The sequence below is a fragment of the Macaca mulatta genome, chromosome 17 (assembly GCF_049350105.2).
Source record: "Macaca mulatta isolate MMU2019108-1 chromosome 17, T2T-MMU8v2.0, whole genome shotgun sequence".
Taxonomy (NCBI): domain Eukaryota; kingdom Metazoa; phylum Chordata; class Mammalia; order Primates; family Cercopithecidae; genus Macaca; species Macaca mulatta.
The window spans coordinates 15,989,677-16,002,607 of record NC_133422.1 but is presented as its reverse complement, the minus strand read 5'-3'; the positions used below and the strand labels follow the sequence as shown (position 1 = coordinate 16,002,607).

Sequence of the window (12,931 nt, the reverse complement as noted above, 5' to 3'; positions counted from 1 at the left end):
CCCCTGGGTGGGCGGGGTGGGCGCCCCAGGCCCGGCGGACTCCGCTGGGAGGCTGAGCGGGCGACGGTCACGGGACAGGGGCGGAGGGGTTCGGGGCTTCCTCCGAGTCTCAGAGATGGAACTTTCGAGGAAGGGAGCGATTTCGAGAGAGAATAGTTTGAGAAGTTGTTCTAGTCCCTTCCCCGGAACGTGGTATTTAGGGAGCCTTCGGCCTCTAACCCGTGGACTGTTAGAGTGGAGGAAATCCTTCCCGCTCGCTTCCCGTCGCGGGGTCCTTTCGGAGCATTGCTATTGATCATTCTCGGGGCCCCAACCTCGTTGTTTACTTTGGCTTCGCAGAGCTCTGTGGTCTTTTGCTCTCCCGCAGCGCCCACGGCCCCGTCAAGGTTCGGCAGCCTTTCTCTGCAAGAAGGCCCACGAACAACTGCAGTTGTATTGGGATGGCTTGCGCGTGATTTTACTCTCTACAATACGTTCCTTCATGCTTCCTAGAGATTGAGCTGCGCGGAGGATCCCTCCGGCTTAATTCTGGGCATGAGAAAAGTTTCTCTTGGAATGCGCAGTTTCGTGACGCGGCATTATTGCGTGACTGTGGGGCTGACCCAGTTTTCCACTTTCTAGTTGTAAAGAAGTGCACTAGTAGTCCACCGAGGATCCCCGAGGTTGGCCTTACTGTATTCTAATTTAACGAATTTGCGTTCCAGGTTGTTACTGCCTTTGAAATGATGGCCTCATCTTTAAGAATGTAGCAATTTTTCTTTGACATTTCCGAAAGTGGGGGGAAAAGTAATAGAAGACCGCACCCATATGGAAATATTTTCTGATTCTCAGTTCTTTATCATCGTAGCCTTCATTTCGTGGCTTTATTGGACCTGTTTGAAAGAGGAAGCCTTTCTGTAATGTGGTTTCGGGTGGGCTTCACCTGTGGCACTCTCTGAACCGTCGTTGTCTGTAGTTTTCCCTAACAAGCTAGAATGAGCGGGATGCTACGGAGGGAGGTGCATTCAGGTATTAGACAAGGCCCCTCCGCTTTTTTGGTAAAGGACCAAGTAGGCATTCGATCAACTTCTGCTAGCTCCGGGGAGATAAATGCGGTATTATTAGAGACTGTTTGTAATGTTGACTGTTGAGAGTGAAGTGAGAGTGTTACTACTTTCAATGTTTATGGACTCGAACTAAATAGGTATTTTAATTCAGAATTTTACCTTTGCTCTTGGGTATTTTTTAAGACATATACACACATACATATAGTTATGTTGAAATAAATGTGTTTTATTAGAACGTTAACAAATTAGAATTTAGGTGAATTACTGGTATTAGGAACAGATTTTGGTTTGTTATTGAAGACTATTACACTGGTGTAGGTACTGTTTAATACATGAGATTGTCGTTTCAAAGACTTTCTCTTCTTTGAAAATTGAAGAATGTGAAATCGTGTGATAATGGTTTTTATCTTTTCAGGACACTTGATTGACACGTAATTGTGCTTAGGAATGGAATAGGCTTTTTTGAAAGTCACCATCCTACAATCCTTATTTCTGTAAAATGTATTTTCTGAGACTGCTGAGGATATAGTAAATCCCGGTCCCAAAATAAAAATGTGATATTTTAATTTAAACCTTTTTCTTTCTGTGTTGAGATTCCCCAGAGATTAGACTGAAATTGACCTTTAGACTTATATAACCTCTGGATATCCAGGCTCTTCTCTCTGTGTAACCTTTTTTTCTCTTTAAGATGGAGATGCAGCAAGGAAGGTTATTAAGCAACCCTGTGGGATTAGCCCTCCCACTCCACCCTACACACAGACACACTCCTCTTTCTCAGTAGCCATCTTGTTCTCTCCATTGACACATTGTTTAGGAAATCTTTCATCATACTGTATGTTAAATAAGCTTAGAAATAAAGGTATACCCAAGGTGAATATTGCTTCTAGCTAAATGCCTTCATTATGCCTCCCTTCTGCTTTCAAATGCTACCTACTGAAGATTTAAACCACATGACTTTCTACCATGGGACACTCTGGGTTTTCTTCACCCTTCCCTCACTCTGCTGACTTGTAAACATAGTAGGACTTTTAGATTTGGAATCAAACACATTTCATCTGATTTTCATTTTCATTTTTCTTTTCTTTTCTTTTTTTAAAGAGACAAGGTCTTGCTCTGTCACCCAGGCTGGCTGGAGTGCAGTGGTGCGGTCATAACTCACTGCAGCCTTGAACTTCTGGGCCCAGGCTATTCTCCGGCCTCAGCCTGTGCAGTAGCTGGGATTACAGGCGAGAGCTCATTTAATTTTCTTGACAGATAGTCTTCTGATCCATGAACTGATTTGAATCTATCATTTACTAACCCTGTTCTTGGGCAAGCTGCTCTATATTTGTAAAACATTTAAAAAATCAGATATCAACCTCCAAGAGTGAGAATTGGATAACCTTAGAAAAGTGCCAGACACATTTAGAGAGCCTAACAAAAGATAGCAAATTTTGGTGCTTCTAAAGGCCAGAGACAGACCATGTCCATTATGTCTTTGCCATATATAATAGTAGTGAGTGATTTTTAAAGCAGTACTTTTAATTTGCTTGTGAACCCCGAAATAATTCTTGTAAAACTGTCCCTCTTGCACACTTTTGGTTAACTTAGAGCATTTTACATCATGTGTTAGTTGAAAAGGATGCAATTTCCCACATGGGATTGACATTAACATTTTAATATGTTGGTACATCAATCTTTTAACTGTATTCAGTGGAGTATCGTATCTTTGTAGTTTTATATCCATCACCATCAATTTTTAAAATACATTATATTTTACACACTTCCTTTTTGAAAAAATTTTACTTTTTTATCACCCCTACCCCACAGAATATTATCTTAAGATAATGTATTTTTATGCTTGAAAGCTTTTTATCAATCTCTGTGATACGTGTCTTTAATTACAATGTTTATATAAATTGAAACTAAGTTTAAAAATTTCCTATAACTAATTCTGTAAGTTGTAATTTTTCTTTTGGGTTGAGTTATTATAAATAGTTGATCAGAATAGCATAAACACCTGATGGATTTTAATGAAGAATAATTATTAAAAGTAGAAGTTTACTGGAAATCTGTTTCTTAATGGAATTGATAGTGGGAGTTGTGCCTAAATTAAAGGAGGGTCTTTGAACCCTTTGACTTACTGTTTGTTGGTAGGAAGGCTTTTCCATCTTGGGGCAGTGTACCATAGTAAGAATAGGAGTGGGTGAGAAGTATGCCTTTGTTTCGTAAAGTGGAAGATTGTGAAAGGATTAAAACTAGCATGATAACTGAACAGTGGGCATATCCTCAGGCAGTTCAGTTTAGTGAGGAGTACTCATGGGAGTAAAGGATCTGGAAGCCTTTTTCTTAAAATTACACATGTTGTTAGTGTTTGCCCCATGGAAGACTTTATTTGTCCCCAGTTTGAAGACCATTTAGAGTGATAATTCTCAGCGGGTGACGATTTTGCTGCCCAAGGTACGTTTGGCAATGTCTGGAGACATTTTGGGTTGTCACAACTGGGATGGGGGAGGGGTGCTGCTATGGGCATCCAGTGGACAGAGATCGGGATGCTGCTAACAAAGAATTATCCAACCCAAAATGTCAACCATGCCAAGATTGAGAAACCCTGATTTAGAGGATTTGTTTAGGAATCAGACTATTTAATTCTGTCAACTAGTGCAGGGTCAGTAAACTTTTTTTGTGAAGTGCCAGATAGTAAATATTTTAGGCTTTTGGGGCCATATATGAGCTCTGTTGCATATTCTTCTTTGTTTTCATAACCTTTAAAAAATGTAAAAGTAATTCTTAATTCCAGGGTCTTTCAGAAAACAGGTGATCTAAGGCAATTAATGCTTTCAAACTTCAATTTTCTTCTCTGGAAAGAAGTACTAATAGTAATATTGCTTCAAGAATTGTTTGTAAGAATTCAGATAAACACCTAGCATACTGTCCAGCATATGTTAAGTACTCTAAATGATGCATGGGGATAGTGGTGTCCTATTGTATGTAGCACAAAAGTGGGTGCCAAGTCACAGTGTTGTTCAAGACCCTGTTCAAGTCACTTGGACAAACTTAATGATGCTGGTGAAGTTCCCAGTCAACTCACAGAAGCCTATTTAACCTCTGCTGTCTTTCTGCTGTTTTACTCTGGGCCTCCTTGTATCCTGAGGAAGATAAAGTACAAAATGCCTGTGGTTTCTTTGGAAAGGTGTGGCAGTCTTACGACACAACAGGATAGAATTCCAGGAGAAGAGATTGTTAATTTTGATAGGGGTTGTGGGGTAGAGCAAATAGCTGGGTCTGTATATGGTCAATTGTATATGGTATTTTCTAAATTCATTACTGAATATATTCTGTTGACTACCATGAAGTTGTTGCTTGATAAGGCCGACTAGTGGCTTTTCAGGTTAGAAAGTATAGTTATATTATTAATCGGAAGCTAGACCAATTTTAATGAATGCTTTCTGTGATGCTTCTGTGATGCTTTATAGTGTAGATTACTGCTAAAATAGTTTCATATCACTGAAATTCTTCTATCATAAGTTTTCATGAGATCACAGGAAATTAATTGCTACATCTAATAACAGTAGCCACTAGGTACATGTGAATATTGAGCACTTGCAATGGGGTTAGTTGGAATTGAAATATCTTTTCAGTGTAAAACGCATACTGAGTTTTGAAGACTCCATATCAAAAAAAGAAAGCTAAAATATTTAACTGAAAGTTTTTATATTAACTACATATTGAAATAATGTTTTTGATATATTTGGATAAATAAGATACTATCATTGAAATTTCACCTGTTTTTTACCTTTTTAATGTGGTTATTAGAAAATTAAAAATTACATATGTGGCTTGCATTACAGTTCTGTTCGACATAGTTACTCTAAAGCTTCCATTTACTTTTTTTAATGTAATAGTAATTAAATTTTCTGTCATACACGTAGATTTAAGAAAAATCTTACCCCTTCCTCCCAAAGTCAGCTTGTATCGTTTTTCTCACCCAATTCTTTTGGTCTTTTTGTACTCTAAACAGTGCGAATATATTGGTACTTTTTCAGTTTTAGGCATTGTCCATTAACTTCTCAGTGGGAAAGATGAAGTTTTATGTCTTTCATCCTTTGTCACATGCACATAAACTTTTTATCCATCCATCTTCCCCTTTTCAATATGATTGTACCATAATTTTGTTTATATTGAGATTCATTGTATATATTATGACACTAGTGAAAACTGAAACATTTCGTACATTATGATTACTTTTTATTTCTTGCTCAACATCGTTTTCCCTAGAGTTAATCCTCAGTTTTTAATTAGTACTGATGAAACCCTGAATACTCTCACGGTTGTGTAGATCTTTTTTCAGAGCTTGCGATCACATTAAGTATTCATTCTATCAGTTTTACTTTCTTAAAACATTCTTTTCTGTTGTCTCCTACTCCACCCTGGAATGTTTGCCTGATTGTTAGCTTGGAAGCTCATCATCAGTCTTGGGATTCCTTTCATAAAACATGGTACCCAGCAAACAGAGGATGTAATAACTGAGCAGTCACTTGGCTGGGTTTAGAAGCTATTTTTACTCAGAATTATGAATTAAATATATAATTTCCTTCTTCTGTTTTGTTGCCTTTAAGAAGTTCCTAAGTTCCTTAGCACTTTTATGTCCCTCTCTCTTTTTTTTTTTTTTTGTATAAGTGTTTTAAAGATGATCTTTTTGAGCCTAGGGTTCTAAAATGTCATGGTATGTTTGTTGGTGTTAAATATTTTTTTCTTATTTATTTATTTATATATTTATTTATTTTGAGACAGAGTCTCGCTCTGTTGCCCAGGCTGGAGTGCAGTGGCATGATCTCGGCGCACTGCAAGCTCCACCTCCCGGGTTCAAGCAATTCTCCTGTCTCAGCCTCCCGAGTAGCTGGGACTACAGACCCCCACCACCACGTCTGGCTAATTTTTTTGTATTTTTAGTAGAGACAGGGTTTCACCTTGTTAGCCAGGATGGTCTCGATCTCCTGACCTTGTGATTCGCCTACCTCGTTGTCCCCTTTTTTTCCTTATTTTTTGCCCATTGGTTTTTTTATTTACTTTTGTTTGTTAGGGACGAGGTCATGCTCTTTCAACCCAGGTTGGAGTGCAGTGGTGTGATCATAGCTCACTGCAGCCTTGAATTCCTGCGCTCAAGTGATCCTCCTGCCTCAATTCCTGAGTAGCTGGGACTACAGGCACACACCAGCACATCTGGCTAATTTTTTAATGTTTTCTTTGTAGAGATGGTCTCACTATGTTGCCCAGGCTGATCTCAAACTCCTGGACTCAAGCAATCCGCCTGTCTCAGCCTCCTAAAGTGCTGGGATTATAGGTGTCAGCCACTGCGCCCAACCTTTTGGTCATTTTAAATCAGGAAATTCATGTTTCCAATTCTAGGAAATTCTATGAATTATTTGTTTAATTCTTTCATCCCTTATTTTTTTCTCTATTCTCTATTTCTAGGAGTTTTTTTTGTTTGTTTGTTTTCTTGTTTTTTTTTTTGATGGAGTCACGCTCTGTCCAACAGGCTGGAGTGCAGTGGTGCGATCTCGGCTCACTGCAACCTCCACCTCCTGGGTTCAGGCAGTTCTCCTGTCTCAGCTTCCTGAGTAGCTGGCACTATAGGTGCAGGCCATGATGCCCGGCTAATGCTTTTGTATTTGAGACGGGGTTTCACCATATTGGTCAGGCTGGTCTCCAGCTACTGACCTCAGGTGATCCGCCCGCCTCGGCCTTCCGTATTTCTAGAAGTTTTATTATTCAAATGATATGCTTTATAGACTGGGTCCTAATTTTCTTATTTATTCTTGCCTGTTTTTCATCTCTGTCTTTTTGCTCTGCTTTCTGGGCATTTTCTATAATTGTATGATCTCATCCTTCTTGAGTTTTTCCTTTCTGCTTTTTAAATATTTAATTTCCCAGAGTTCATTTTGTCCCTTGAATATCCTTTTTTTTCAGTGTGTATGCATCCCACTTTTTATTTTATGGATGTGATATTTTCTTTTTCTTTATGTTGATGTAAATGATAGGGGGTTTTTGGGTAAGTTTTCCTTTTCTTGCACATTGTCCATTTCAACCAAATTTACATTGCTCTTATTTTTATCTTTTATACTGGATGTTTGCCTCATGTTTTGTGATCCTGGGCTGTGTGTGTGTCTGTGTGAGTGTGTGCATGTGAGTGAATGAAGCGCTAGAAAGCTGATCTGAGATTCTGTGGGTAGAACCTATCAACTATGGCTTCTGAACGGTGAATTGCTTGGACAGTTTTCCTTAGGGAACTCTCACTATCACTATTCTTTGTGTCTTTCCTCTTGGTGGTGATCAGATTCCTCAAGAAGGTAACTTCCAATCTCCTTTCTTGAGGGGTACCTGGCAGCCGGAACTCCTAATTACCAAGTTGTGGGGAGGAAGGCTGTGGGTCTCAATAATCAATGTGTAACATTTCATTTAATCCCCCTGCTTTTGGTTTTTACCCTTAATCATGTCCGATAGTTTCTTATCCACACTTTATTTTACAGTCTTCTAGATCAAAGCACTCAGTCTTTCAGGGCTGTAGAGAAACAGTGTCCTGAGTGCTTGGTGTAGGAAAGATCTGAGGGTGCTAATTTGTAAAGAGGCTTTCAACCAGTCCTCTTTTTTCAGCTGTACCTCTACTTCCTTTCCACTGGAAGATTGAATTCCATCAATTCTTATGCTTTTGGAGGTTTTTGATGTGATGTAAGTGCAGCTCCATCTCTGATTTTCCCACTGACAGTTTAAGGCATCTGTTTTCTCAAGTGTGTTTTGGGAGTTTTCACTTGTCCGCCTCCTTTTTTGACACCAAGTACTGTTGACTCTTCATCGTCCCTATTTGTCCTTGTGAGTTATGGCTTTATTGTTTATCTGTTTTGTTAAGGAATCACATAAAATGCATCTAGTGCCCTGATCTTAAATTTATAGTTTAGTAGTTTTTATGTATATCCCCCCCACCCCTTATCCAAGGGAGATAAGTTGCAAGACCCCTAGTGGATGCCTGAAACCATGAATACTGTGGAACCCCATTGCTTTCAATTGGAACATGTTTCTATTCATATCTAAGCCGTTTCCATCTTAACTAATACACTTATCACATGCTTTGACTGTAAGTTTTGCAGTTTGAGGGACAACAGCAAAACTAGCATAATTTCTTTTTACTCCTTCACAATTTCAGGAATAGAAAATATGTTCTTAATGGTAGATCTTAGCAACCTCAGCATATGATTTTTTTCCTTGTTAAGTTGAAAACTAACCTTTTCACTTGAAGGAAGCACTTCACAGCTTCTCTTCAGTATATCCAAATTGCCAGCATCACTACTGTTGCACTTTGGGGCCATTATTAAGTAAAAAGAATTACTTGAATCCAACCACCACAATATTGGAACAGTTGATCTGATAACCAAGATGGCTACTGTATTAGACTATTTTCACACTGCTGTAAAGAACTGCCCAAGACTGGGTACTTTATAAAGAAAAGAGGTTTAATTGACTCACAGTTCTGCGTGGCTGGGGAGGCCTCAGGAAACTTACAATCATGGCAGAAGGCGAAGGGGAAGCAAAGACTTTTTTCACACGACGGCAGGAAAGAGAGAGCTAGCAGAAGCTGGAAAAACTGCCTTATAAAACCATCAGATATGGTGCGAACTCACAATCATGAGACCAGCATGGGGCAAACTGCCCCCATGATCCAATCATCTCCCACTGGGTCCCTCTCTTGACACCTGGGGATTATGGAGATTACAATTCAAGATGAGATCTGGGTTGGGACATCGCCAAACCATATCACCTACTAAGTGATCATGGGAGGGGAGCATAGACAGCATGGATGCCCTGGACAAAGAGGTGATTCATGCCTCAGGGAGCACAGAGAGAGACAACAAGAGATTTAATCATGATACTGAGAATGTGCAATTTAAAATTTATTAATTATTTATCTCTGTTATTTTCCACTTAATATTTTTAGATCATGATTGACTACAGGTAACCGAAACCACAGAAAGTGAAACTGTAAATAAGGGGGGACCACTGTACACCCTTGTAGTCATCACTCAGATCAACAGAGAACATTTCCAAAGGCCATGAGATTCCCTCCTGTACCTGCGAAGTCATTAGCCTCTACCTATAAGCACTATTTTGATTTATTTCATATCATAGACAAGTTTTTCCCGTTCTTTAATTCATATAGAATCACAGTATATGGTCTCAATATGAAGTCTTCTGTATTTGGCTCTTACTCAAAGAATTGGTGAGATTCATTGATGTTGCAGGCAATCAGGTTTAAAAATTTTTTCTGTGTATTATTGCATTGTATGAATGAGTAAGCATTTGGGTTGTTTTAAGGATTTGCCTTTTGTGAATATGGTTGCTGTGAATATTGCCATACATGTCTTTGGCATGCACATGCATCCATTTCTCTTAGTTATATACCTGCAAGTGGAGTTGTTGGGTCATTGAGTGGGTGAATGTTTAGCTTTAGTAGAAACTACCAGTTTTCCAAAATGGTGTATCATTTTTCAGCTTTCACCATCAAGGTAGAAGAGTTACACTTGTCTTCACTTAGCACTAATCAGTCTTTTAAATTTTAGCCATCTGTTAAGTGTCTAGTTGGTGTCACTCGATTTTAGTTTCACTTTTCTGAGGGAATAGTATGTTGAATACCTTTTCAGATGCTTTTTAAAGATTTTCCTCTGTGAAGTACCTATTCATGTATTTTTCTCACTAAGAAAAAACATGGTTATTCCTTTTTCATAATCTTTCTAGAGTCATCTTAGTGGGATTTGGGGAAGCAACAGGGCTGTGTGGGGTAACCTGCCACCTCTAAGTGGAAATCAGGTAACAGAGTTTCTTTCAAATTTTTTTTTCTCATTTGTTTTCCCCAGTGTATGATTCAATTCATTTTTTATTCACTGGATATAATCTGGATTTATATCATAATGAATTTTAGAATGAGATTCTTGTTTCAACCATAATACAAAAATGTATTCATTTTTCAAAGAAAAATGAAAGCATAATTTGAAATATGTGTAAACTACATCATTTTGTTAATGTTTATGTGTCCAGTATGATATGATATATCATACATATCGTATGTATCATAGGAAACTATTATAAGAAACTGGAACAAGAAAATTATGTAATGGATGTATTCTGATTTATTCTCTTATGTTTTTAAATTAAGGTATTTTGGACCAAGAGTTTTCATTTATCCATTCATCAAATACATGTTAAGTGCTTTCTTTATGACAAACCTGATGGTAGGCTTAAAGGATGGTATAATAGTGAACAAAACAGAGATAAGCGAGGCACTTGTCCTCTTAAAATATATTCAGGTAGGAGATATAGATAATAAGTAAACAATAGCTAAGCAAGATAATTAAATATGTTTCCAATTTTGCAGAAATGGAGCAAGAGCCACAAAATGGAGAACCTGCTGAAATTAAGATCATCAGAGAAGCATATAAGAAGGCCTTTTTGTTTGTTAACAAAGGTCTGAATACAGATGAATTAGGTCAGAAGGAAGAAGCAAAGAACTACTATAAGCAAGGAATAGGACACCTGCTCAGAGGGATCAGCATTTCATCAACAGAGTCTGAACACACAGGCCCTGGGTGGGAATCTGCTAGACAAATGCAACAGAAAATGAAAGAAACACTACAGAACGTACGTACCAGGCTGGAAATTCTAGAGAAGGGTCTTGCCACTTCTCTACAGAATGATCTTCAGGAGGTGCCCAAGTTATATCCAGAATTTCCACCTAAAGACATGTGTGAAAAATTACCAGAGCCTCAGTCTTTTAGTTCAGCTCCTCAGCATGCTGAAGTAGATGGAAACACCTCAACTCCAAGTGCAGGGGCAGTTGCTGCGCCTGCTTCTCTCCCTTCACCATCCCAGAGTTGTCCAGCAGAAGCTCCTCCTGCTTATACTCCTCAGGCTGCTGAAGGTCACTACACGGTATCCTATGGAACAGATTCTGGGGAGGTTTCATCAGTTGGAGAAGAGTTTTATAGGAATCATTCTCAGCCGCCGCCTCTGGAGACTTTAGGGCTAGATGCAGATGAATTGATTTTGATACCAAATGGAGTACAGATTTTTTTTGTAAATCCTGCAGGGGAGGTTAGTGCACCTTCGTATCCTGGGTACCTTCGAATTGTGAGGTTTTTGGATAATTCTCTTGATACGGTTCTAAACCGTCCTCCCGGGTTTCTTCAGGTAAGCCAAAGGAAAATGAAAGTGTAATTTGAAAAACATGTAGACTTCATCATTTTTATATGTTAATGTTTATGTGTCCAGTATAAGTGCAAAAAGATAACAATAAATTCTTTGTTTTTAAATATATTCCATGAAATTATGAGCCTTAAAAATGTTTGTTTTATAGTCTTTTTTTTTTAAAGATATATTAATAGTTTTATTTTGGTATTAAGTTTGTGATGATAAAACTTGAGAAGAGTGGTCGTCCTTAAACTTTTAATTCTTTATCTGAAGAAGAAACCTAATAAGTTTAATTTCAAAAGGGATTTATGTAATTCCTGTGGATGTATAGCTGTAAATATTCACAAATGTTGTGAAGACTCAGCTGAGGGTCTGAACTGGGTAAGATCCAGCACATGGTCCAGAACAGTTGTTCTCAACCAGGGGTAATTCTGCCTCCCCAGAGAAAATTTGACAATGTCTGGAGGCATTTTTGGTTGTCATACTGGAGGTTGATTGCTACTAGCATAGTGGATAGAGGCCAGGGATGCTGCCACACATTTACACAGGAGAGCCCTCATGAACAAAAAACATTATCCTGCCCAAAATCTCAACTATGCCAAGGTTGAAAGACCCTGGTTTAGAAGTAGAGTCTGTGGTGATAATTTAAGATGTAATTCCAACAGTCCAAGCAGAGAAATTTACCAGAATGCACTTGGTCCAAGAGTAAAGAGTGCTACATAAAGATTGATGTCAGGGCATTACTGTGGATTTAGTGAGGTATTCTGAAGATAGTGGTCCAGTGACAATCTCATTTTAAAAGATTGGATGTAGGTATAGGAAGATGAGTTCTTGAAATGAGGACTCAGTATACGTTGAGTATAACAAAGGAGTTTGCATTGAAGAAAGATCACTTTTTAAGCAAAGCAAGTGTTTTGTCCACAGTCCAAATAATGTGGTTTAGTAATAGCATAGGCTATCTCTAATCATTTTCTCTTTTGGTATACTCTCCTGTTGATTCTTATGTAGTTTTTATATGGAGTCAACTTGAAAGTTGTTTAAAGACAATTTGAGGCTTACTAGGGATGTGTGAGGGAGATACTTTGAGGGCATTATTGAAAGGAAATATTTGATACTGGGCAGGAAGAATATTGTGACTCCTGTAGATTATTTTAGGGAAGGAGCCTTAAGGTTAAAAAGAGTAGGCTTATTGGTTGGGGTTTGTGGTGGGGGATGATAAAAGCTGTAACAATTTCTACTAATAATGTTGCACTGTAACAATGGAATTAAAAAATCTTTGGGTCCTTAGCAACTGGAGATGGGGTAGCGAATGGCAGAAATACTGTACCATGGTTACATTCACTCATCCATTGAAATGACTTGTACTTTAATACAGATTTGTCCTTAGTGCTTTTAATTTTGTTTTTAATCTTTCTCATATGTGTATTTTTTTGTCCTAAATGAAAAGTAAAATTGCTCCCAAAATTTTATTTGAGTCTCTTTAACAGGTTCTCATTTGCTTGTATTCAGGTATTTGTAGCAGAGTGTCCTTAAAAGAGTTAACATATGTGTTTTCTGAATGTTTTTATAAAAAAAAAATACAATAATAAACCAACTAAATACTAGAAGTTAGATGTTTCCTATACTAAAAATCACTGTTAAAATCACTATTGGTCTAAATAGGAAATTAA

At 38.1% G+C, this 12,931-nt stretch overlaps 1 protein-coding gene across 17 annotated transcripts in view; it reads left to right on the top strand.

The window, feature by feature from the left end:
* Positions 1–12,931, top strand: part of SPART (spartin) — a 59,156-nt gene that overhangs the window by 22,992 nt on the left and 23,233 nt on the right. For 7 of the 17 annotated variants that reach the window (XM_077974249.1, XM_077974250.1, XM_077974251.1 and 4 more), the window contains 2 exons: positions 9,813–9,884; positions 10,450–11,261. In XM_077974249.1, the coding sequence (XP_077830375.1) occupies positions 10,452–11,261 (810 nt within the window). In that variant the 5' untranslated portion in view covers positions 9,813–9,884; positions 10,450–10,451. Of the gene's footprint in view, positions 1–10; positions 663–3,416; positions 3,486–7,679; positions 7,896–9,812; positions 9,885–10,449; positions 11,262–12,931 lie in introns of those variants that run through there. The other 10 variants (XM_015120917.3, XM_077974257.1, XM_001083494.5 and 7 more) reach the window with 4 other exon arrangements.